Raw genomic sequence first — 23,045 nt, forward strand, 5'->3', positions numbered from 1 at the left:
CTGGCTGCGCACCTGGACAGTGCCTCGGGGCCGGAGAGCGGCGTTTCCGGTTGCTTTTCCGCCCCCGAGGTCCTCGCGTGGCGCGTCCTCGCCTGCCCGGAGAGGAGCCGGGGCGCTCCCGACAGCCACCACGCGCCGCCGCGACGGCCAGTCGGCACAGGGTAAAGGTCGGCCGCAGACGTGCTTTAGGAGAGTGGGATACAACAGGAGCGCGGGCGAGGCGCGTGCGGCGGCGAGGTCACGTGCGGCGGCCCGGGTCACGTGGGGGCGGCCCCAGCGTACCGCCCGGGCCCCGCCCCCCGCTGGCGCCCCGCCCCCGGCCCGACTCTCCCGCGCGCCCAGTCCCAGGTCCCCGTGGCGGGCCCGGTTTGCCCTGCGCGCGCCCGAGGCGGGCTTCCAGGTAGCTGGTGGGCGCGGGGCGGTGGGCGCCGGGAGCGGGGCGGTGGGCGCGGGGGGGGCACCCGCTTCCCCCGTGGGAGCGCTGGTGCTGTCGCTGCTCGCGGCGCCGCCTGCTAAGGGCGGCCCTGGCCTCTGGCCCTTCGCATCCCGGCCCGCCCGGCACCCGGCATCCGCTCGGTGGCCTCCGGGTGGCGGGGGAGTCGCAGTCCGCGGACTCAGCTGCCTTCCTCTGCCCCACGACCCCCAGGCCTCTACGGGGCACTGTCTTCCCAGTCGGGACGCTTACACGGGAGCGCTGTGAGCCCGGCCCGGCCTCTTCTTCAGGACCCCCTTCTGTTCCATCGAAGGTGACCGTCGAGGCGCTCTGTGTCCTGCTATAAGTGGCCTATGATGTGAATTTACTTATTTGCAGTGAGATACCCCGAAGACACCTGCTGCAGGATTCTTTGCAGCTGAGGATTACGATTTTATCAAGTAAGCTTGTCCTTATGCTTGAAAAAGAAAAAAATGAAAAAAGATTAGTGGTTTTATTTGCCTTTGCCCAACTCTTTTTCCGGGGGTGGGTTTAAAGTCCTTGGAGGACCAAAACGGGAGCTCTGAGGCGGGTACTACTACTGCGGGGTAGTAACATCAGAATATCACGGTATATAATGCCGGAGGAAACGAGAAAATGATTTAATACCGAAGGCAGTTTATAGTGTGCTTTAAAATTTAGTGTCAATCAGAAGTGAGCATCGGGTGAATTTCACCCCTTTAAACTCCTTGAGCTTGTAATTATATATTTAGATTCTGTTAATAAAGCTGTTCATCTGTGGAATGGAAATCTTTTAATCCATTCTGTAAATACCAGTCTATTTATTAGTACTCTGGACAGGTCCTTTTTCTTCTATCGCACTAGTCTGTCTGAAGAGGGAAGGTGGTAACCTTAAAGAAATTTCTTCTCCAGTGACTTTAATGTGTGGGATCCAAATGATCAAGTTCTGGGAACTGCAGAGAACAAACAGCCATAAAAGCCAAAGTTATCAAGCTGGTAGCTTAAAATAAGTTATTTATTTATTTTTTAAATTAATCCGTGCCCATTTGTTCTAGTAAGAGCTTGGCCCTGTCTTAACAATAAATAGTTCAAGCCAGGAAGTCAGAGACATTCTCCATTATTTGAGAGCCTGAGTGGGAAAATGAAATTGAAAGGAAGTAAGAGAACTTTTATTATAATACTCCTGCTTGTACTATGTTTCAGTTGTCCACAGGAAACAAGGTTTGGGGGTCTAGAGTCCAGGCAGGGTATTACAACACATGTTTTATATTCTGTGGTTCAAAACATTCTAAAAATATTACATATTATAGTGAATTTAATAAATTCCGTGGAATTGAACTAGAGCAGAGTAAATAGAGATCAGCTAATTGACATTATCTAAAGTGAGGTTATTTGTCCCACAATATGGACTTGATTTTAAAAAATCTTCCAAGTATTACATTAAATCTACAATATAGACTTTATTTTAAATTTATAAGCAAAGCATGGAAGAAAATCTGGAAAATGCAAATAAGCATAAAGGAGCATGTATATCACCTGTAATAATACATATAAACATAATAGTTAATATTTTGCAGTATAAGTACTCTTTGCTGTACAAATTAATTAGGTTCCTGTGTTCAAATGTGATTTTTTTTTTTTCTTGGCACGGACAGGCTCCGGAAATTGAACCTGGGTCTCTGGCATGGCAGGCAAGAATTCTGCCAGGTTCTGGTGTTCAGAGAGTGCCGTTTCAGATTGTTTTAGTTTGCAAGCTGCCAGAATGGGATATACTAGAACAGAATGGCTTTTATAGGGGGAATTTATATATAAAGTTGCAAGTTTATAGTCCTAAGGCTGTGAAAATGTCCTAATTAAATCAAGTCTATAAAAATATCCAAATTAAGGCACCAATAAGAGGTTACCTTCACTCAAGAAAGGCCGAAGACGTTCAGGGTTTCTCTCTCAACTGAAAGGCGCATGGTGAACATGGCAAAGTCTGCTAGCTGTATCTCCAGGCTTCTCGTTTCATGAGGCTTCCCTGGGGTCATATTCCTTCTGCATCTGCAAAGGTCTCTGGCTGCTGTGGGCTCTGTAGCTCTTTCCAAAATGGTTCCCTCTTAAAGGGCTCCCATAAGCAATCCCACCTTGAATGGGTGGAGACACATCTCCGTGGAAACCATCTAATCAAAAGTTACTATCCACAATTGGGTGGGTCACATATCCATGGGAACAATAAAAAAGCTCCCACCCAGCGACATTGAAGGAAGATTAAAGGACATGGCTTTTCTGGGGTCCACAAATTCAAACCAGCACACAGATTGTAAGGGATACTGTGACATCCAGCTCTAGTTCATTCCTGAATTTAGGAGAGAAAGTAGCAAGGGTTTGATCGTGAAGAATTTATCCAAATCTGTTTGATTCTTGAGTGCAGAGAGACTTTGGTAGCAAGAATTCAAATAGCTTAGGGATGCCTCTATATTCTCTATATTTTTGAGTATTAGGTATACTTTTTAAAAAATGAGGTCCTATTCGTACATGTATAATGTAAGGTGTGAACTGATTCCAGGAGATTCATCTCTCCAGGGAAGACTATTCAAACCATCCCTGAAGGATCCCATAACCCCAGAAAAGAAGTTTCTATGACTTTCCTGAGATTAGCTACCATAGGGTCAGTTATTTGCTGGACTATTCATTTTGAGGCTTTTGAAAGAGTTTGCTTGTTGGAAATAGACAAAGTCTGTGATCTCTCAAGGGCTTCAGTCTTGAACTCAAATGGAATCGTGGAAACGTCCATTAGTATCGTTTCCAGCTGGGGTAGATTGCTTCCAAAGGTGGCCATCTAGAATTCCTCCCAGCCTTGGACTTAACTGCCATCCCTTCCTTCAATAGATCTTCAAGAGAGTCTCCTTCTGCTCTGTACTGGCCTTGGGAATGAAGGGATTCTGTGTCAGTTTTGGGCAGGATCTTTAAGGTGCATGGCAGTTTTAGCTTTCACTATCTTAAGATGGCCTTCAGCATGTACAGAGGCTTGAGCTAAAGAGAGCCTGCTTGAAGGAGTGTCCCATATATGTGAGCAAAGCTTGCCGCAGTCCTAGTCAGGCTCCCAGTCCCTGCAGCCTCACAGTAACCCTCGCTGAGTGGGCAGAAGTGCCAGCTGAGTCCAGCCAAAACATCACATCAAGGGAGATGATAAATTGCTGTTGTTTGAAAGCCACTAAGTTTTGAGATGATAAGTTATTCAGAGGTAGACAGATGAAAACAACAACATAGCCGTTGCTCCATCAAGCCTTGGTAGTCAGTGCCAAGATGTGAACCATGGGCACAAAATTATGGTCAGTCCAAGCAGTAGCATGATTTAATGATAAATCTCTAAATGAGATCTTTGTAAATGCACTTACTGAATTAGTTAAACCAAGGATTGGCTGGAGCTCATATTCTCCAAGGTAACTTATTAAATAAAAAATTATTTTCTTTTACATAATTTGTTATTGTTTGTATGTGTGATTGTTGGTTTTAAGTTAGCAGCTTGTGGTATGATTATCTGAAACCTTTCAAAGGAATGACTCTTTACTGAACAAATGGATGTGTGATGCCGCTTTCAGCTTGTCACTTGTTAGTGTGATGATCGCAGTTATTTACTGCATTGATGATAATGTAGAGGAGCTGGAGTGAGCTCACGTATCAGAGATCCTTTGTTTCCAGGGGTCAAGGAGGGTGAATATTAAGAAAACTGTTCTTTTTAATGTATATGTTCTGTTAGAGGACTTTAAACAACCACAATAAATGGATTCTTAGGTCCTTTTCTGTCATTGCCTATAAGTGGAAAAGTCCTCTTAGTAACTTTCCATTCCACTTGTGGTTAGATCAGCTTTTTTTTTTTTCTTCACCTGGGCAGGCATCAGAAGTTGAACCCGGGTATCTGGCATGGCAGGTGAGAACTCTACCTGCTGAGCCACCATGGCCCACCCTAGGTCAACTTTGAAAAAACTAAACCAAAAAACAAAACCTCTTTCATAGAGAAGAAAATCTCACAGATCAGGTCAGGTGGGTACCTGGGTAAACTTATGGTCTCCAGCTTCCTCTGGGCTCTGCTGTATCCTATTACTGTGTTTCCCTGGTCAGTGCTCTTTCCTGTTCTCCCAGGTGGCTGCTTCAAACTTCTCCACTCTTAAATGTCTTACCTTTTATTGCTAATTCCCTGCTCACTCACATCAAAAAACCTTACCTCTTTCTACACAGGGTAAAATAGAGACTCCAGAACAGAATGTTCCCAAATGCAAATCAAAACCACAGTGAGACATCACTTCACATCCTGTAGCCTGGCGATAATTAAAAAGACAGGCAATAAAAAATGTTGATGAGCATGTGGAGAAATTTAAATCCTCATACACCATTGGTGTGAATGTAAAATAGTACAGCCACTGGGAAAACGGTTTGACAGCTCCTCAGGAAGTTACATGTGACCCAGCAGTTCCACTCATAGGTATATATCCAAGAGAAATGAAAGCATATGTCTACTCAAAAACATTGTTCATAATAGCCAAAAAAGGTAAACAATCCAAATATTCACTAACTGATTAGCAGATAAATAGAATGTGTATCCATTCAATGGAAAGTTACTCGGTCATAAAAAGGAATGAAGTTCTGATACATGCTACAACATGGATGAACTTTGAAGACATCTTGGTAAGTGAAAAAAAAAAAACAGATACTAAAAATCATGTTATTTGATTCCATTTATGTGGTATGTCCAGGCTAGACAAATCCATAGAAACAGAAAGTAGATTAGTGGTTGCCAGTGGTTGGGGTTCGGGAGTGGGGAATGGAGAGTGATATTGCCATTGGGTGCAGAATTTCTTTTTGGGGTGATGAAAATATTTTGGAAATAGTGACGATGGTTGTACAACGTTGTGACTATACCAAAATTGTACATTCTAAAACAGTGAATTTTATGGTGTGTGAGTTAGGTCTTTATTAAAGAGAGAGAGAGAGAGAATGCTTCCAAATTCTGGTTGCATAATTCATGCCTTTCTTCCTTCCTTTATGTTAATAGCGGAAGATCCCACTTCCTGCTACTTGCTGAGGAATCTCATTTAGTTGATTATATCCTCGCTTTACCTTTCTCTTTTCCCCTCTCATTCTCCCTTTCCATCTTTCTCTTCTTTACTGTTAGCTCCCTTCTTGTAAAGCGCACAGCCCTAGGCTTCCATGACACTGATTCTGGTTTTCTTTCTACTTCTCTATTCCTTTACCTTCTCTTCTATAGGGTACTCTGTCCCTTTACTATTGGAGTGTCTTAGGGTTTTTGTCCAAGGTCCACTTTTCCCTGGGTGATCTCGTCCGTGCCTAGTTCCAAATTCCAGTCCAGATCTCTCTCTTAAGGTTCAGGTTTATACATTTGTCTGTTGGACATATCCACTTTGCCCATAAATACTGAAAACTTAAAACGTCCAAACTGGAACTCATCTCCCTTAAAACTTGCCGTGTTCTCTGTTGAGTGTGTGCTATTACAGTTCCCTCACTCACTCAAGCTGAGCATTTCAGTATAATACTTGGTATGGCCTTTTCCCTCATCCCAGCTCCCTCCTTCCTTCAGCCAATTAAAGAATCCTCCTGAGTAAATCTCTGTCCATTTTTCTCCATTCCTCCTGGCACAGGTTCCTATCCTTTCTTTCCTGGATTACTGTAACCACCTTAGACTCCCTCTAAGCCCTGCTTATTCACCCCCATCTTGTCTCTATATTCAGCCAGAGTAATCGTTCATAGACATAAATCTGGGCTTGTCCTTCCCTGTTTAAGACCCTTCAGTGACTGCATGTTGCTGTTAGGATTAAGTCTAACCTTTTTAGTGTGGATACGTGATCTGGCCCTAGCTATCCTTTCTGTGTCTGTCAGTGTCACCTCTTGCCCTTTCCTTGTGAGCTCCAGCCATTCCCCATTTCTATCATTTCCTCCACCTGTCATGTGCCCACTGTCCCGGGGGCCTGCCTTCTGGTCAGGTAGTTGACACTTCCCAAACTGGTGCCTCCAAAGCAGCTGAACCTTGCCTCGCAGTGCTGGCTAAACACACTGTCATAGCATCTGTTTACGTGTGTCTAGATGTCTCCACCTCCCCCGTAAGTTCTTATTGAGGGTAGTACTGTTGGCTCTGTGCCCTGTTTACCTAGAGAAATACATTTGTTGAATGAACAAAACTATGGTTCTGGCTTTCCATTCCTGGAATTTTAGCTTGGCTGTGGGTCATTGCAGGGTATAGGCTGCAGTGCATATTTTTCATACAGGCAGAGAGTAGTAGACAAAATCACTTTTGAGACATACGGGATTCATGATACTGTAGATTTGTATTTGGGGACTCAGTTGCAGCCTTGAACTCATTAGAAAAACAAAAATGAAGTATTATGTTCTATCTGCTTTTTTAGCCTTTGATTCATCTGTACTATTTGGTGAAACCTGCATATTTGTTGCAACAGCACAAAACTGTAGAAGGACATTATTTCTTATTGAGAAAGTTTCTTTTCTGGCTTTCTTTTGAAAATGAAAGTATCCTGTAAAAGCTATATTTTTATAAAATCATGGTCAGCTTTACAGTCCTGAATATGTTCTGTTCTTTTTGTTGCCGATATTTTTGCCATTGAGTTGTTTGCTTTTGTATCCCGAGCATGTGACCTCAGGCTTATTTCTTCACTTATATTGAGCGATCTGATTCCTTGTGTCCTAGAACTGCCTAAAGTTTCTGTGCAGGAACAAGGCCCCTCAGAGACAGAAGCTATGGACTGAATTAGAACAGAGGCAGTCCTCCTAAGCCCCCCCTGGCTAAGGGTTTCAACAATTTAGTAAGAAAGTCTGGACGTCAGTTGTTGAAACTACAAATGTTTGCAGTTCATTTGGAAAAAAAAAAAAAAAGACCCCTTAGATGAAAAGCTAGAGAAATACTTCCACAGGCCATTGTTCCAAGTCATGCTTCAGTGATAAAAACACAGTGGCAGTTGGAGAGTGACAGTTGTAGGACATATTTTTGCCTCTTAAATGAGTATGTATTTTAACAGAACTGAGAAGGAAAAAGAGCAGTGACAGTCAGTGTTGGGAAATTCTATGTCAGTAGTCGTGCTGCCCTCTAAATGAAGATGGGATTATCTTCAGTTACCTGCCCAGGTGGCTTCAGCTGCATCTTTATGAAGGATGGCAATAAACTGGAGAAGACCACTTTCTCAGAGCACCTTAGTCCTTGTTGAACTTGTCAAGCATTCAGGACATTCTTTCCCTTTTATTCTTTCAGTGCGGTGAACTTGCCGAACAGAAGAGTTCATGACAGCTGTTCTTGCAGCTGCTTCAGTGACAGCATCAGCATCTCAGCAAATCTGAAGCTTTGCTTCCTGTTTGCAGTGCTCACATCGTAGAATGGGTGAAATAGTTGGTTTTGTTTTTAGTTGCACACTCTTTTTTTTTTTTTTAACTGTGGAACTTAGATACGACATGAACTTTTCCAATTTAAACCCCCCCAAGTGTACCATTCAGAGGGACATTCACCATGTTGTGGTACCTGCCACCTTCCACTACAAAACTTGCCCATCTCCCCACACAGTAACTCTGTGCGCATTAGGTATTAACTCCCGTCCCCCCTGCCCCATGTCCCTGGCAACCTGTACTCTAATTTCTGTCTCTATGAGCTTGCATATTCTCTGATATTTTCCTTGTAGTTACCATGTAGCTTAAATTCAGCACCCTAATCAATTGCATTCTCCTTAGATACCAACTTAACTTCTGTGGTATACCTAAAGTATGTTCCCATACTCCTCTGTCCCCCCATCTTTCTTGTCACAGATTGCGTGCTTATACATTATGAATCCAAAAGCACTGATTTCTAATTACATCTTATGCATTATGCATTTGCCTTTTAGATTCTTGAAGCAAAAATACAATAGAACTGGGATTTATATTTACCCATATCATTACCCTCACTAGACATGCTTATTTCTTCATGCAGCTTCAGTCTCTTGCGCAGCATCCTTTTCTTTAACCTGTAGAACTCTCTTTAGCATCGATTGTGGGGCTGGTCTAATGGTGATGGAGTCCCTCAGCTTTTGTATATGTTGGAATGTCTTGATCTTGCTCTAATTTTTTTTTACTTGCTTTTTTTTAATTGTGAAAAATAGCATATATGCAAAACAGCAATAAATTTCAAAGCACATTGCAACAATTGGTTGTAGAACAAATTTCAGAGTTTGTTATGAAACTGACCTAAATAATTTTAGGTTTTTCCTTCTAGCTACCCCGAGACACTGGAGACTAAAAGAAATATGAATATAATGATTCAACAGTCATACTCATTTGTTAAATCCTATCTTCTCAGTTATAACTCTACCTTCTCCTTTGATCTTTCGCCCATTCTTTAGGGTTATTTGGGCTGTGCCCATTCTAATGTTTTCATGTTGGAAAGGGCTAGCAATAATATGGGATAGGGGAGTAGAACTAGTTGGTATTCTGGAGAGATTGGTCCCTCTGGATTTCAGGACTTACCTGCCCTAGGAACCCATCTGGAGCTTGTAGGTTTCTGGGAAGTAATTATAGTGCTTGGAACCTTTGTAGAATCTCATATAAAGCCCTAGGTATTCTTGAGGGTTGACAGGGATGGTTTTGGTTGGGATTTGGCAAACCATGATAGTAGCAATATCTAGCTGAAGCTTGCATAAGAGTAGCCTCCAGAGTAGCCTCTTGACTCTATTTGAACTCTTTCAGCCACTGATACCTTATTTGTCACAATTCTCTCCCTCTTTTTGGTCAGGAAGGCATTGTCAATCCCATTATACTAGGACCAGGCTCATACGTGGGAATTGTATCCACATTACCAAGAAGACTTTTTGCCCCTGGATGTCATGTCACACTTAGGGGGAAGGGTAATGATTTCACTTGCAGAGTTTGGCTTAGAGAGAGGGGCCACGCTGAGCAACAAAGGAGTTCTTCTGGAAGTAACTCTTAGGCATAACTATAGGTAGGCTAAGCTTCTCTATTATATGAATAAGCTTCACAAGAGCTAGCCTCAAGACCAAGCCCTATTCACTTGGGATTCCTACTGTTTGACATAGTATCAGGGGTTTCCCTGGTGGTAAAGTTTAATAGTTCTATATTTTTTCTCCTATTCCTCAAGGGACTTTGTCAATACTTTTTAATTATCTCCTCAGCATACTCTGGGATGTATCCAGGGATTAACATTAATTACAGAATTACAAGCCTTCATTCCCATTCTGGGCTCCTTATGTTTGGGTTGTTTAAATGACCTGTCCAGACAGGTTGAGTTAGATTATGTGCTACCAAAAATTTAGTTTCTGGAGAAAATAAACCTCTCTTCCTTTGGTCTCATAGAGTAGGTAAAGTTCTAAAATACAGACAATGTCTTCCTTACCCCTATATTCTTTTCTTTTTTTTTTAATTATCAATTTTGAAAATGTTTTTTATTGACAAATCTTTACACTTACATTATATATGATCATTGGCGCACAGTATCATCACTTAGTTGTATATTCATCACCAAGATTATTTTTAGAACATTTGCATCAATCCAGAAAAAGAAAAAAAAACTCATGCGTACCATACTCCTTAACTCTCCCTCTCATTGACCACTAGTACTTCCCTCTACCCAGTTTATTTTTACGTTTGTTCCCCCTATTATTTATTTATTTTTAGTCCATATTTTTTACTCATCTGTCCATACCATAGATAAAAGGAGCATCAGAACAAGATTTTTACAACCACACAGTCATTTATGAAAGCTGTATCATTATACAATCATCTTAAAGAACATGGCTACTGGAACACAGCTCTACAGTTTCAAGTACTTCTCTCTAGCCTCTCTAATACACCTTAAACTAAAAAGGGATTATCTATATAATGTGTAAAAATAACCTCCAGAATAACCTCTCGACTCTATTTGAAACTCTTAGCCACTGACACTTTATTTTGTCTCATTTCTCTCTTTCCCCCTTTTAGTTGAGAAGATTTTCTCAATCCCTTGATGCTGAGTCCCAGGATTTCTAGGATTTCTGTCCCATACTGCCAGCGAGGTTTACACCCCTGGGAGTCATGTCCCATATAGAGAGGGGGAGGGCAGTGAGTTTGCTTGCCATGTTGGCTGAGAGAGATTGAGAGAGAGAGAGAGAGAAAGGCCACATCTGAGCAACAAAAGAGGTTCTCTGGGAGTGACTTTTCGGTTATGCCTAATTTTAAGTAGGCTTAGCCTATCCTTTGCAGGAATAAATTTCATAGGGGTGAATTCCAAGATTGAGAGCTGGGTCTATTGATTTGATTGTCTCCACTGCTTGTGATAATATCAGAAATTCTCCGAATGGGAAAGTTGAGTATTTCCTCCTTTCTCCCAAGTCCCTCAGGGGAACATTGCAAATATTTCTTAATTCACTGCCCAAATTACTCTGGGACATATTGGGGCATCACACTAACCTGTGTAAACCAACAAAGTCTCATGCCCTCTTCAAGATTCCATGTAGTTATGGTGTTCAAATAAACTGACCATACAAGTTAAATTAGATAATGCACTAACCAAAACATAAATTTCGCACCAACTAAACATCTCTCTCTTTGTCTCACACAGAAGTTGAAGTTTTAAAATATGGACAGTATCATCAGTCCTATCCAGGTCAGCTTCATTCATATCTCTACTTGAAATATGATCCCTTTTTCAACTTTTTAAACAGTTCCTGTGTGGGATACTACTGACTTTCATAGCTTCAGAGGTCTTGTCACATAAATACCCAAAGTTTCTGGAAACGACCAGTTGTATACAAACAGCTCAGTATCTCAGAATTTAGAAATAGCAGTTACAGCTCCTGAATATATGTGACTGTTGTAAGAGTTTACAATCTCAGACACTTTGCGAAAGGCTCCAACCTGGATAACCCATGCTCTCAACTTAAGTTCACCAAGTTTTTATATTATAGGTAGTCCTTCTGAGTGAGACATGATAATATTTGTCTTTTGTTTCTGACATTTCATTCAACATACACTCCTTAAGTTTCATTCATCTATTTGCATCCCTCACCATAACACTGTATTCTGACTTACCGTAGTCCTGACCCTGTCGGCTTCATTCTTATCTCTAATTGAAGCCTGATCTCTTTTTCAGTTTCGTTACCAGTTGTTCTGTGGCAGTGCTGACCTTCAGAACTGCAGATCCTTCTCTGTGTCTTAGGTGTCACACAGAAACCTATCCTGTTCTCATTTTTGGAGGTCAGTTTTGCCAGATATGGAATACTTGGGTGGTTTTTTTTTTTTGCTTTCAGCCCTTTAATATTTCCTACCCCTGCCTTCTTGCCTCCATGATCTCTGATGAGAAATCAGTCCTTAGTCTTATTGAGGCTCCCTTGTTTATGGCATGTTGCTTCTCTTGTAACTTTCAGAATTTCCTTATCTTTGGCATTCATTAGTTTGATTATGATGTGTTGAGCAGCCTGGGTCTTTTAAGGTTTATCTTGTTTGGCGTTTGTTTAGTGATGTGGGCATGTATATTCATGTCTTTTATTAAATTTCAGAAGTTTTCAGCCGTTATTTCTTTGAATGCTTTTTGTGCCCCTTTCTCTCTTCTTCTTCTGGAACTCCAACAGTATGTGTTTTGGTTTGCTTGATGGTGTTCCACTGATTCCTCAGGCTCTGTTCACTTGTCTTCGTTATTTTTCCTTCTGTTCCTCAAATGGTCATTTCAATTCTCCTATCTTCAGGTTCTCTGATTCTTTCTTCTGTCAGCTCCAGTTTGCTGTTGAGCCTCTTTAGGGGATTTTTAATTGCTGTAACTGTGGGCCTCAGTTCCAATTGATTTTGTTTTGTAATTTCCATCTCTCTACTGATACTTTCTTTATGTTCAACTCTTGTTTTCCTGATTTCCTTTAATTCTTTGTCTGTGTTTTCCTTTAGGTCTTTGAGCAAATAGGACCATTTTTAAAAAGTCTTTGTCTTGTGTGTCCCAGGTCTGGTCCTCCTTGGTGGTTTCTAATGCTTTAAATTTTCTACTTTGCCTGGGCATAACTTCCTGTTTCTTTGTTTGTTTTCTAATCTTTTGCTGAAACTGGGACGTTTTGATATTTTAAGTGTCATTGCTGGAATTTAGACTCTGTGGCTCTGTTCCTTAAGCTTGTATCCAGGTAGTATTATGTCAGAGTTTCCCTTGAATGCTAGGAGCTAACAAAAAAAGAAAACACCTTTCCCAGTCTTTTCAGATTGACATGTGTTAGTGCTCTCCTCCAGAGCATATACTACTATGAGTCTTAGAGAATATCTCCAGGCCAAAGCATGGGACTCCCCTGAACCTTTTTGTGCATGCATCTTATCTTGAGTCCCAGGAATCCCCTGTTTACATGGATATGAATGTGTCCTCTTCACCAGGCAACAGTTTCTTCATGGTCTCGGGCCCTGCATTGTATGTCCTACAGCCAACAATCCCTTGTGCCAGGAAGCCACTTGATGGTTCTCCCCCAGCATTCTGTTGGAGAGCTCTGTGGCTTGCTTTTTACATGTGTAGATTCTAGGATGTGACCAGTGTCCTGGTACAGTCCCTGGGGCCACCACCAGTCAGATGGGGCCAGGCATACATGCTCCCAGTACGTGCACTCAGGCCACCACCAGTTAGGTGGGGCCAGGCATACATGCTCCCAATATGTGCACGAGGGTAACTGTGCTTCCCCAGGAACTGAAACCAGGGATCCACATTGGGAGCCTGGGCGGGCTCTTCACTGAACTGGCGGGGAGGGCCCAGCCAGGGTACCAGAAGACCCTACTGCTTTCAGTAGGCTTTTTCTTGGTTTAGCATTCACCCTGATACTTCGGTCCTTTAACTGTTTTCCAGAGCTTTGAGAAAGATGTTACTGCCAGTTCTTGCTGGATGTTCAAAGCTTCTTTAGGGAAACAGCTCTGAAGCATCTCACTTCACCATCCTGTTTGGGGCAGGGCTACAGTGAAATAGTTTTAAGATGTGGTTTTATTAAAACGTTTTTGAGCCTATCTTAGATGCTTGTCTGGGCCTGGGGACTAAGTCAGAGGGATAACATTTGCTCATTCTCAAAAAGCTCAACAGAATAAGTATGGAAGATTGAAAAAACATTTGGCTCTTCTGTAACCTGAGAAGTTTTTTTAAAAATTGCTTTTGTTGTAGCACAGATGTACAACACAGCATGTTGTAAAATTGTGCCTCTTAAAAGTTTGCCTAAAATTCTGTAACTGTTCGGTTTGAAAGTTTTTCCTAGAATTGCATCATAACGTAGTAAAAAAAAAAGAGGTAGGATGACCACACCCTTAAATCTTTTGTGCTCCAGTGGGAACTCCATTTCTTAAAAATGGAAGTAGGCTCTGAAAAACACTTTTTGCAGGAAACAGGATGAACTTCACTGAGGAAATGCTTACATTTTATAATCTGCTGGAATACTGAGAATTTGGTTTTTGGTATTTCAGAAAATAGTTTTCTGGTGTGTCTAAGTTTTATATAGTTGTAACTTTTTAATGTAATTGTTTTTTCATTTGCACATCAGCATGTGTCACCTGTACTGTATACTTCCATGTCGTATTCCATGCTTTACTTAGTTAGTCCACTTATATTTGCTTTCTGGGTTTCCAGTTACTTAGGAGCTGACTTTCTGTTAGAGCCTAAGCTCCTCAGGGACAGAGACCGTGACTACATTGTTCTTTAGGATGGCTCCAGTATCCTTGGCATTTGGGACCCAAGTCAGAAGAAGAGTTAAAGTATACTATTATTGTGTTCATGTTATCATACTGCTTTCTCATAGTGCTTTTCTGTAAGACATCATAGCCTTCATGAACAGCTCATCAACTATAAATAAAAGGCAGCTTAGCAATTTTAAGCTGATAGCTAAAATCATCATCCATCCAGTTTATGGAAATAGAGAAACCTCTATCAGGAATCTCCAGTGCGGGTGTCAGTGCTTTAATTTAATTTTATATTTTGCAATCAAAAATCATTTTGCAGATTTGCTTTTCACATAGTCTAAATGTGAGGTGACCAGGCTGTGGCTTGTATGAAGAGCATGTGTAGTCCATCTGGCTGGATTGTCCCAACGTTCGGAGTCCTTCCTCTTTCCTGTGAGGTATCAGCTTCCATGATAAAGGCTGGCATCGACTTACTTCAGGCCCAAGGACTCATTCCAGAAGACGAGTCAGAACCTTGGTGCCAACCAGCTCTGAAGATTGTTTCCTTTGTTCTCTTCTTTTTTTCTTAGAGAGCTTCTAGGTCAGCAGAAGGCGGGTAGGAAGGATGAAGTCCTGTCAGTGGCCTCGGTCTCCTTTGCCAAAAAATATTCTGGTTAGAGTTGGGGGTTGAGGGCTCAGCAGAAGCCAATGCTTATAGGTCAACTTTAAATTCCCAGTGTTTAACTTTGAGACCATTATTTAATCGAAACCAAAGTTTTCCTGCATTGTTTCACTCCTTCTCCTGTTATTTTTCAAACCGTGTGAACATAAATTAAAATAAATTTTTGTTAGATCAGTAAAACAATCCCCCCCCCCGCCCCCCATACTTGGTTCTAGGGAGAAGATTTGTGCTCTGGAGAAATGAAGAGATTGGTGCTGTATTACTCTTTCTGCTTCCCAGTTCTAAAATTAGAAGATCTGTGCTTGTCCTCTGAATTTGCTTTTAGGATGTAAAACAAAATAAAGTAACCTCTTCTCCCTATACCACAAGCTTTCCGAGGGACAGTGCCAGTGCCAGGAAAAGCCATCCTAGGGAATGGGTTTATTGATTGATAGTACTAATGGATGTGGAATAAGTCTAATGGAGACTTCAAGTGCCAAGGAAGGTAGGGTGAGCCAAATGCTTTAGCATATTACCCTTTGAAGGCTCAGCCTTTTTTGACCTCATGTACATAAAACTTGCTTGTTAGTTTTAACTTGGGGATAAACACATAGTTCAGCTGTATTATATTTATTGTTAGCATCCCCCTGAGGATGCTTTCCATAGAGAGTGCCTAGAAACAGTAAGGAAAGGCTTTGGGCTGCCTTGCTTAGGATGTGTAGTTTAGTTCTGCTAAGTACTTACATGGCACGTACTTATCAGGGGTAGGCTGCTGGAGTAGGTCGGTTGAAGCTCCTCCCTGTTGTCAGTGCCGCCTCTTTATGTCAATGAAATAACCGCGCATCTTACTGTTGGAAGTCTCTAAGTTACTTTGCAGACTCTGGAATGCTAGTTCAAGTGGAATTTAATTGACCTGTATTTATGTTCCTTTAAATGAAATCCATAAAATTAGAATGAAACCGTTAATACTTTTATTTTGTGTTTAAGCCAATTTAATAGACACTGTAAGACATCAGAGCTATTCTAACTAGTATTGCTCTTACTGGGATGGATTCTCATTATTTCTGAGTCTTGGGAATTCTCAAGTCCAGTGCAGAGTTCATTAAAGATTAAATACTAGTTAATTTTTAGTGGTTCCACCTGCTCTAGCTTCCTGGAGTGGTAGTCTAACCACTTGATTATTTTGTGATAGGTCACACACATTCTCCTTGAAGTTGACAGAGTTATGACATTTAGTATGGTTGTCTTAATACTAACAAAGGTGCTACTGTACTGCCTCTGGGAAAATGGAAAATTAAACAGCTCACTGCCAAACTCTAATTCTGTCTGTGATGATGGTAATTTTGAGTTAATTAGAAAATTAGGGTGGTATTTATAATTATAGAGTGCTGCCTTAGTAAGAATATACCACGTGCGTAAGTTAAGGTCTCTCATCTGTCCTTCTATACAGCGTAGAGTGCGTCCTGTGGGTTTTTAATACTCCCACAAAACCTCTAGGAGAACCTTGTCCGTGGGATATCTTTCTATTTATTTAATAGGTCTTAAATTTCTTTAATGTACAAGTCTTTTACTTCCTTGGCTAAATCTGCTCCTAGATATTTTTTTTTTTTTTTTTTTTTTTTTTTTTTAAAGAGAGAAGGAGGAAGGGAAGGAAAGACAGAGAAGGAAGGAAGGATGGAAGGAAGAAAGGGAAACATCTTTAAACATTTTCTTGTTTTATTATATTTTGTTTGTTTGTTTGTTTTTTACATGGGCTGGGGCCGGGAATCGAACCGAGGTCCTCCGGCACGGCAGGCAAGCACTCTTGCCCGCTGAGCCACCGCGGCCTGCCTAGATATTTTATTCTTTCAGATATTATCATAAAAGGAACGTTTTTTGTTTTTTTTTTAATTTCTTTTTCAGATTGTTAATTGCTGGTATAGAAGCACAAAATGTTTTGAATGTTCTTCTTTTACTCACAACTTTTCCAAATTTGGTTATTAGCTGTGGTGACTTTCTTGTGAATTTTCTGGAATTTTCTTTATGTATAGGACTGTCACCTGCAAAGAGAGTTTTACTCCTTTTCTAATTTGTATGCCTTTTCTTTTTCTTACCTAATTGCCCTGGCTTGAACTAGTACAGTGTTGAATAACAGTGGTGAAAGCAGACATCCTCGTGTCTTGTTTCTTTCAGAATAATTGTACTGTAGTCAGGAAATTGCTAGTGTCTATCCCTAATGATCTGGGGATGGTGACAGATCTCTTCATCTCTTGACTCTGGTTTATACATTTGTAAAATAAGAGAATTGGATCCAATGACTTCTAAATTTACTTCTAGCTTGGAAATTCGATGATTTAAAAACTTAAGAGTAGGGTGCACAGGTGGTTCAGTGGTAGAATGCTCACCTTCCATGCAGGAGACCTGGGTTTGCTTCCCAGATTAGGTACCCACAAAAACAACAACAACAAAAAAAGAAAAACTTAAAGAGTAAAACCTTATAAAAGGACCCCTGAGTTTTTTGGTTTTCTTTTCTTTTTTTTTTTAAAGTCCACAGTTCATATTTCAGGGGTTATTTGATAAGCAGTAAGGTGGCATTGGGGCTACAAGTAGTTAAGAGCCACTGAGTGGTAATAGTGTCCTCTTTTTTTGGTGCATGGTCCAGAAACTGAACCCCCGCCTGCACTGAAGGCGAGCATTCTACCACTGAACCACCCATGCACCCTAATAGTATCCTTTTGTGTTGTGACTTTAAAGGTGGTAAATTTTATATTTTTGGCTAAATTGATTATATATTGTGTATGGAAAAGGCACGTGGCACATTGGGGGGCATCTTTTTTGTTAGTTCTAAAAGCGTTTAAGGTCATCTTCTTTCCATACAAAGACCACTTATAAATCAAAAACAGGAAGGCACACAGGGGCCCAGTAGAAAAAAATAGGCACTTTACAAAAACATTGGAGAGAGTGGGTAAGAGTGCAGACTTCTGGCTCCAGGTTACCTGTTTTCAAATCCTGACATTATTCCTTACCACCCTGAGTGAGTTTTTAAAATCTCTCTGCCTCCATTTCCTTATCTGTAAAGTGAGGATTAAATGAATGAACAAATGCAAAATTCCCCAGCGCCGTGCTTGGCACATATTGAGCACTCAGTAAATGTCAGTTGTCATTGTTGCTGTTTTTTTAAGTAATGCCCAGTCTTACTCCTAATAAGAGAAATACAAGTTTAAATAAAGTGAAACATGATTTTAAACTCCCTGTGTGGCAAGAGTGGGAGTAAACCTGTACTGGTGAACTTTGATCGTAGTTTTGTCAATTGGTGGTACTTCATTAGAGGGCCATTTGAAATAGCTATTCAAGTTTAAAACTGATATTAGACTTTGACCCAGCAATTCCAATTCTAGGAATTTCTCTTAGCTTATGTGTGAAGGAAAAAAAAAAAAAAGACAAATAGGGAGTTACTGCTTAAAGCATAGAGTTTCTCTTTTGAGGGATAAACAGATTTTGGTAATAGATGATAGTGATGGTAGCACTCTGTGAATATAATTATTGCCAGTGAGTTGTACTTATTAATGGTAAAAATATGGCAAATTTTATGTTATATACAGGTTACTACAATGCAATTTAAATATATATTCCTATATACAAGGGTATCCACTGCAGTGTTATTTATGTTAGCAAAAGGCTGAAAATGTCTCTTGGTAGAAAACAGGTGAATGCTTAAATCCAGGTGGTGGAATGCCATGATACACTTGAAAAGAAATGAATTAGACCTACATGTGCTAATGTAAAATGCTTTCCAAGATGTACTGTTGAGTGGGGGGAAGCTTCCACTTGGGTTTTTGTTTTTAAAAGATATTTACACACATATATATAATGCATATATAAGTATGTACTGTCTCAGGTGGGAAACCAGACAGCTAATAACAGTGGTTGTCTTTGAGGAGAGAGTCATGGAAGGATGGTAAAGAGACTTACTTTCCTATACCCTTTTGTACCATTTAAAATAATTTTTTTACCCTGTTTATGTATTGCTCATATACCCTCTCCCAGATCCTTTACCTATTCCCACCAAAACGCGCACACTTGTCAGAACATTCCGTTGTGGTGCCAGGAGTCTGTCTGTGTGGTAGGAGGGAGGGCACAGGCTGACCTGCTGGTTGTTTGATGCTTGTTGGACAGGTGGAATGATCCCGGGCTGGGAGCATGGTAGAGGCTGAGGCCTTGGCTAGGTATGCTCAAGCTCAGAGGCTCTCTCTCCGTAGATGCTATAGTGGCTGGAGCCAGAAGGACTCTCACCTTAAGTCCAAGAAGAAGCTGAGTAGAAAGGAACTCTGAGAATTCTGTACCTCCTTAAGAGACCCCAGTGGTATTTATACTTTTGGGTCTATTTCAGTTTCCAGAGGTGAGAGCCAGAATGGAAATGCACTTTGCAGTACAGAGTTTTGTACTTGTGGAACCTCCTAGAGTTTGTAGAAATTCTTGTTAACCTTAGAATAATTGGAGCTGTGACCAGGATTCTTTGCATAAAACTCCTTACACCGGGCCATGGTGGCTCAGTGGCAGAATTCTCGCCTGTCATGCCGGAGACCCGGGTTCGTTTCCCAGTGCCTGCCCATGCAAAAAAAAAAGAAAAAAAAATAGCTCCTTATGCCAAGGAAAATCTGGGGCTTCAAGGAAATTTACAGGCCTCTCTTTTAGTGGGTGCTGTTTAGGCTTATTATGGCTTGAAGGAAGACTGCAGTCCTGAGCGTAAACATCAAGATTAGGGTGAATTGCCTTATCTTTGTTTCATATGTTAACATTTCTCAGTGTGAAATGAAATATGGTCTTTCTGTAGAAAATATAGTTCTTTTATAGTTTCATCCAATAAGTCTTACACTAGTGCTTCCTAATATTTTTCTCACTGTCGGGCAGTAACTGCTTTTTATGCATAACACATACATGTGTAACATATTCTTAGTTGAGAATTAACTGTCTTAGATACACTTGTATTGTAGCCTTTAATTTTATCTAAATCCCCCTCTGGGGTGGAGTAGGGGAACACAAGAGGAGAGAGCCTAGTTTCATGTAGCGAAGAGGGTGTCTTCTCTCCATGACCTGCTGTCTGGTGGCCTGCATGCATGCATGTAACACATGAGCCTGACTTGCAACTGGGCAAACCAACAACTGGTTCTAGCCAGTTCCTCTCCTTTGAGGAAAAGGCCAGGTTTGAAGATGGAGGAAGGATCGGGCACATGGCTGGGGGAGTGAGGGGTCCATTTAACGGAAAGTAGGTAGTTTGGTTTGGAGTTAACTTTAGTGGGTTTTTATTAATAGTGTCTTTTTTAGTTAGTTTAATGGTATTTTCCCCCCTTGGAATCCTTCTTGTTGTTCCAGCAGAGATGCTGCCTTATTTGTAGGAGTTGCTTGAAACCAGAGTCATGGTGGATGTAGGAAAGTGGCCAGTCTTCACTCTGCTCTCCTCTCAAGAAATTGCCTCGATTCGGAAAGCATGTGTCTTTGGCACCTCAGCCAACGAAGCACTATATGTTACTGACAATGATGAGGTAAGAAGCTCTCAAAACTTAGAATTAAGTTTAAGGGTTTATTTTGACGTTGGCCACGTCCTTTGAAGACTGAGAAAATGTGGACAATAAAAGGAATTTGTCAATTCAGTAATTGATATAACTTGTCACTTTTTTCAGTTTCTTGATTTAATACCTTCTACCTCCTACTGCTCTTTATATTTCATGGTATAGCCAAGTGGTTCTGAAATTGAAGTAATGTCAGCAGAGACTGCATTTTCTAAATACCCTCATTTTATCAGTCTCTTCCTACCTACTAAATTATCAAACTGAATTTGAATCTGTCTTATTTTCAGAATGGAATCTTTAATATAACTTTAGGCCAAATGACTCAGACAAAACTATTTGTTTTCTAGGTCTTTGTATTAGGACTGAACTATAGTAACTGTTTGGGAACTGGAGATAATCAGAGTACACTTGTACCCAGAAAGCTAGAAGCCTTATGTGGGAAGAAGATTAAAAGCCTTAGCTATGGGAGTGGACCACATGTTCTTCTCAGCACTGAAGGTAAAAGGAGAACAAATCCAGCTTTGCACTTGTGGACATGTGAGCTAATTGCACACTAGGAGTTGGGGCTTTATCAGACAATTAATGTTAGATTTTTTTTGTTTCTAAACTTCTGAGGGTAAGTATACAAAGCAGGTAAAAAGTTAAACATTTCAGGCTAACACTTAAGCCATGGGAGATTTTTCAGTTTAGGCCAGCTTCTGAGGTTTTAGTCTACCCTTGTAAAGTTGTAGAAGATTAGATACAGCAAATAGGTAAGTGGTCCTTTCTAGCCTGACCTTTCAGTAGATTTGTGGTGCAAGATCCACAGCATTTCAAGCATGTTGGAATTTGTTCTCTGTTTAGTACAGGCCTCAGCTCTCTGTTGTGCAGTTCTCTAGAGTGGCATTTGGGAGGGAGCTCACCCGTGGAGGCTGCCCTAGGTCTTAGTTTCTAGCATTTTTGTTGTCTGCAACCATCCCTGAATCTTTTCCATGTGCTCTGCATCTTTCTCGAGCTGCAAGATCCAGATCTGATCACAGTCAGCTGAAGGAAGTAACTGAGCATAGGGAGGTGATTATCTCACGCCTGCAATGTGACATCTTCTTTTTGGTATCCTCCTGGCTCTTTCCAACTGTTGCCGCATCACTGGCTGGTTCAGCTTGTTGTCCACTGTCACCTAAGCATTCAGTTTTTTCCTCACATATTTCTATTTTAACTAGTCATTGATTTCTCACATTTTAAAAAATCTGACCATAAAATGCTGAGGAAGTTTATTTTTATTGTAAATAACAAACAAACATACAAACACTCTTGACATGGTTGCAGTCAGTGGCTCACAATATCATCACCAGGATCATTTTTTTAAACATTTACATCTCTCCAGCAAAAGTAGAAAGAAAAAATTCATACATGCCATACCCCTTACCACTCCCTCTTATTGATCGCTAGTATTTCAAACTACTCAATTTATCTTAATCTTTGTTCCCCCGTTATTTGTTTATTTCTTATCCATATTTTTTACTAATCTGTCCATACCATAGATAAAAGGAGCATCAGACACAAGGTTTTCACAATTACACAGTCACATTGTGAAAGCTGTATCATTGTACAGTCATCTTCAAGGAACGTGGCTACTGAAACACAGCTCTACAGTTTCAGGCACTTCCCTCTGACCTCTCTAATACACTGAAAACTGAAAAGGGGTTATCTATATAATGTGTAAGAATAATCTCCAGGATAACCTCTCGACTCTGTTTGAAATCTCTCAGACACTGACACTTTATTTTCTATCATTTCTCTCTTTCCCCTTTTGGTCTAGAAGGTTTTCTCAATCCCTTGATGCTGAGGCAGTTTTTTAAAGCAAACAACTAAAATTTGTACCTTCAAAATTTTGGTTGTCTTCAGAGTGGTGACCTATCGGAATTATAACTCCTTTTTTTCAGAGTCCAGATAATACAATTTTGAATATTGCGGGAATGTTACAATTAAACTGTAAGTTAAACTATAGATTAAACTATAAATAACTGAATTTCTTGTGGGAATATTCTTTCTGCTGTTAATTCAATTTTTATTTTTAGAATGCATTTTATAGAATATACATTAAGCACATACATATCACATAATATAGTTTATATATTCGTGTGTATTATATATGTATTATAAATAATCAAATAGTTAAAAATGGTTTAACAGATACTTTCTCATCAAATAGGATAAGGTATTTCCTGAAAAATGGTTCCTCTGCCTCACCCCTTTTCATTGTTAGCAACTGTTCTTTAGAAGGTGTTACTTTTAACTCTTTCAGGTGTTTCTTCTGATATTTAATCTCATTTTAAAGTAACACAATTTCTGAATTTCCAATTTTAAGATATCCTTTGACTTTTTATAATAGTAAATGGAATTCAGTTCTCTTTCCCCTGCTTTCCCTCCTTTTAGCCTCTCAGTATTGTGATATCCACATTTTGACCAAATCTGTATTCAGTGTTTACATGTTGTTTGTAGCTGAGCCATCTCCTTTCTCATACAATTGTTTATTTTCCTGCAGTTGATAATTGCCTCAAGTGTTTTCATTTGTCTGTTGTTACCTTGAGTATACCTATTGTTAATGAATGTCCCGACTCTTCTACAGAACTTAAAACTTCTTTGAGCATATCTGCGCATACCAGGTAAAATCTAACTACTTCTGTTTTGGGCTGTGCCCTGAACTTGCAGCTCCTGGGGTCACTGGTCCTGCCAGTTCCCGGGCCTCTCTGGGGTGCTGGCGCTGGGACTGGCTTCTCAGTGGCTTTCCCATTTGAAG

General features: G+C 40.6%; 1 protein-coding gene across 8 annotated transcripts in view; it reads left to right on the plus strand.

Moving 5' to 3' along the window:
- The first annotated feature begins 312 nt into the window (after positions 1–312).
- RCBTB1 (RCC1 and BTB domain containing protein 1) overlaps positions 313–23,045 on the plus strand; it is a 63,198-nt gene continuing 40,465 nt past the window's right edge. For 3 of the 8 annotated variants that reach the window (XM_077158189.1, XM_077158195.1, XM_077158196.1), the window contains exons 1-4: positions 313–400; positions 747–873; positions 20,073–20,239; positions 20,614–20,764. In XM_077158189.1, coding sequence (XP_077014304.1) covers positions 20,114–20,239; positions 20,614–20,764 — 277 coding nt within the window. In that variant the 5' untranslated portion in view covers positions 313–400; positions 747–873; positions 20,073–20,113. Of the gene's footprint in view, positions 401–646; positions 874–11,634; positions 11,654–20,069; positions 20,240–20,613; positions 20,765–23,045 lie in introns of those variants that run through there. The other 5 variants (XM_077158190.1, XM_077158193.1, XM_077158192.1 and 2 more) reach the window with 5 other exon arrangements.

The sequence above is a fragment of the Tamandua tetradactyla genome, chromosome 4, assembly GCF_023851605.1.
Source record: "Tamandua tetradactyla isolate mTamTet1 chromosome 4, mTamTet1.pri, whole genome shotgun sequence".
Classification (NCBI taxonomy): Eukaryota; Metazoa; Chordata; class Mammalia; order Pilosa; family Myrmecophagidae; genus Tamandua; species Tamandua tetradactyla.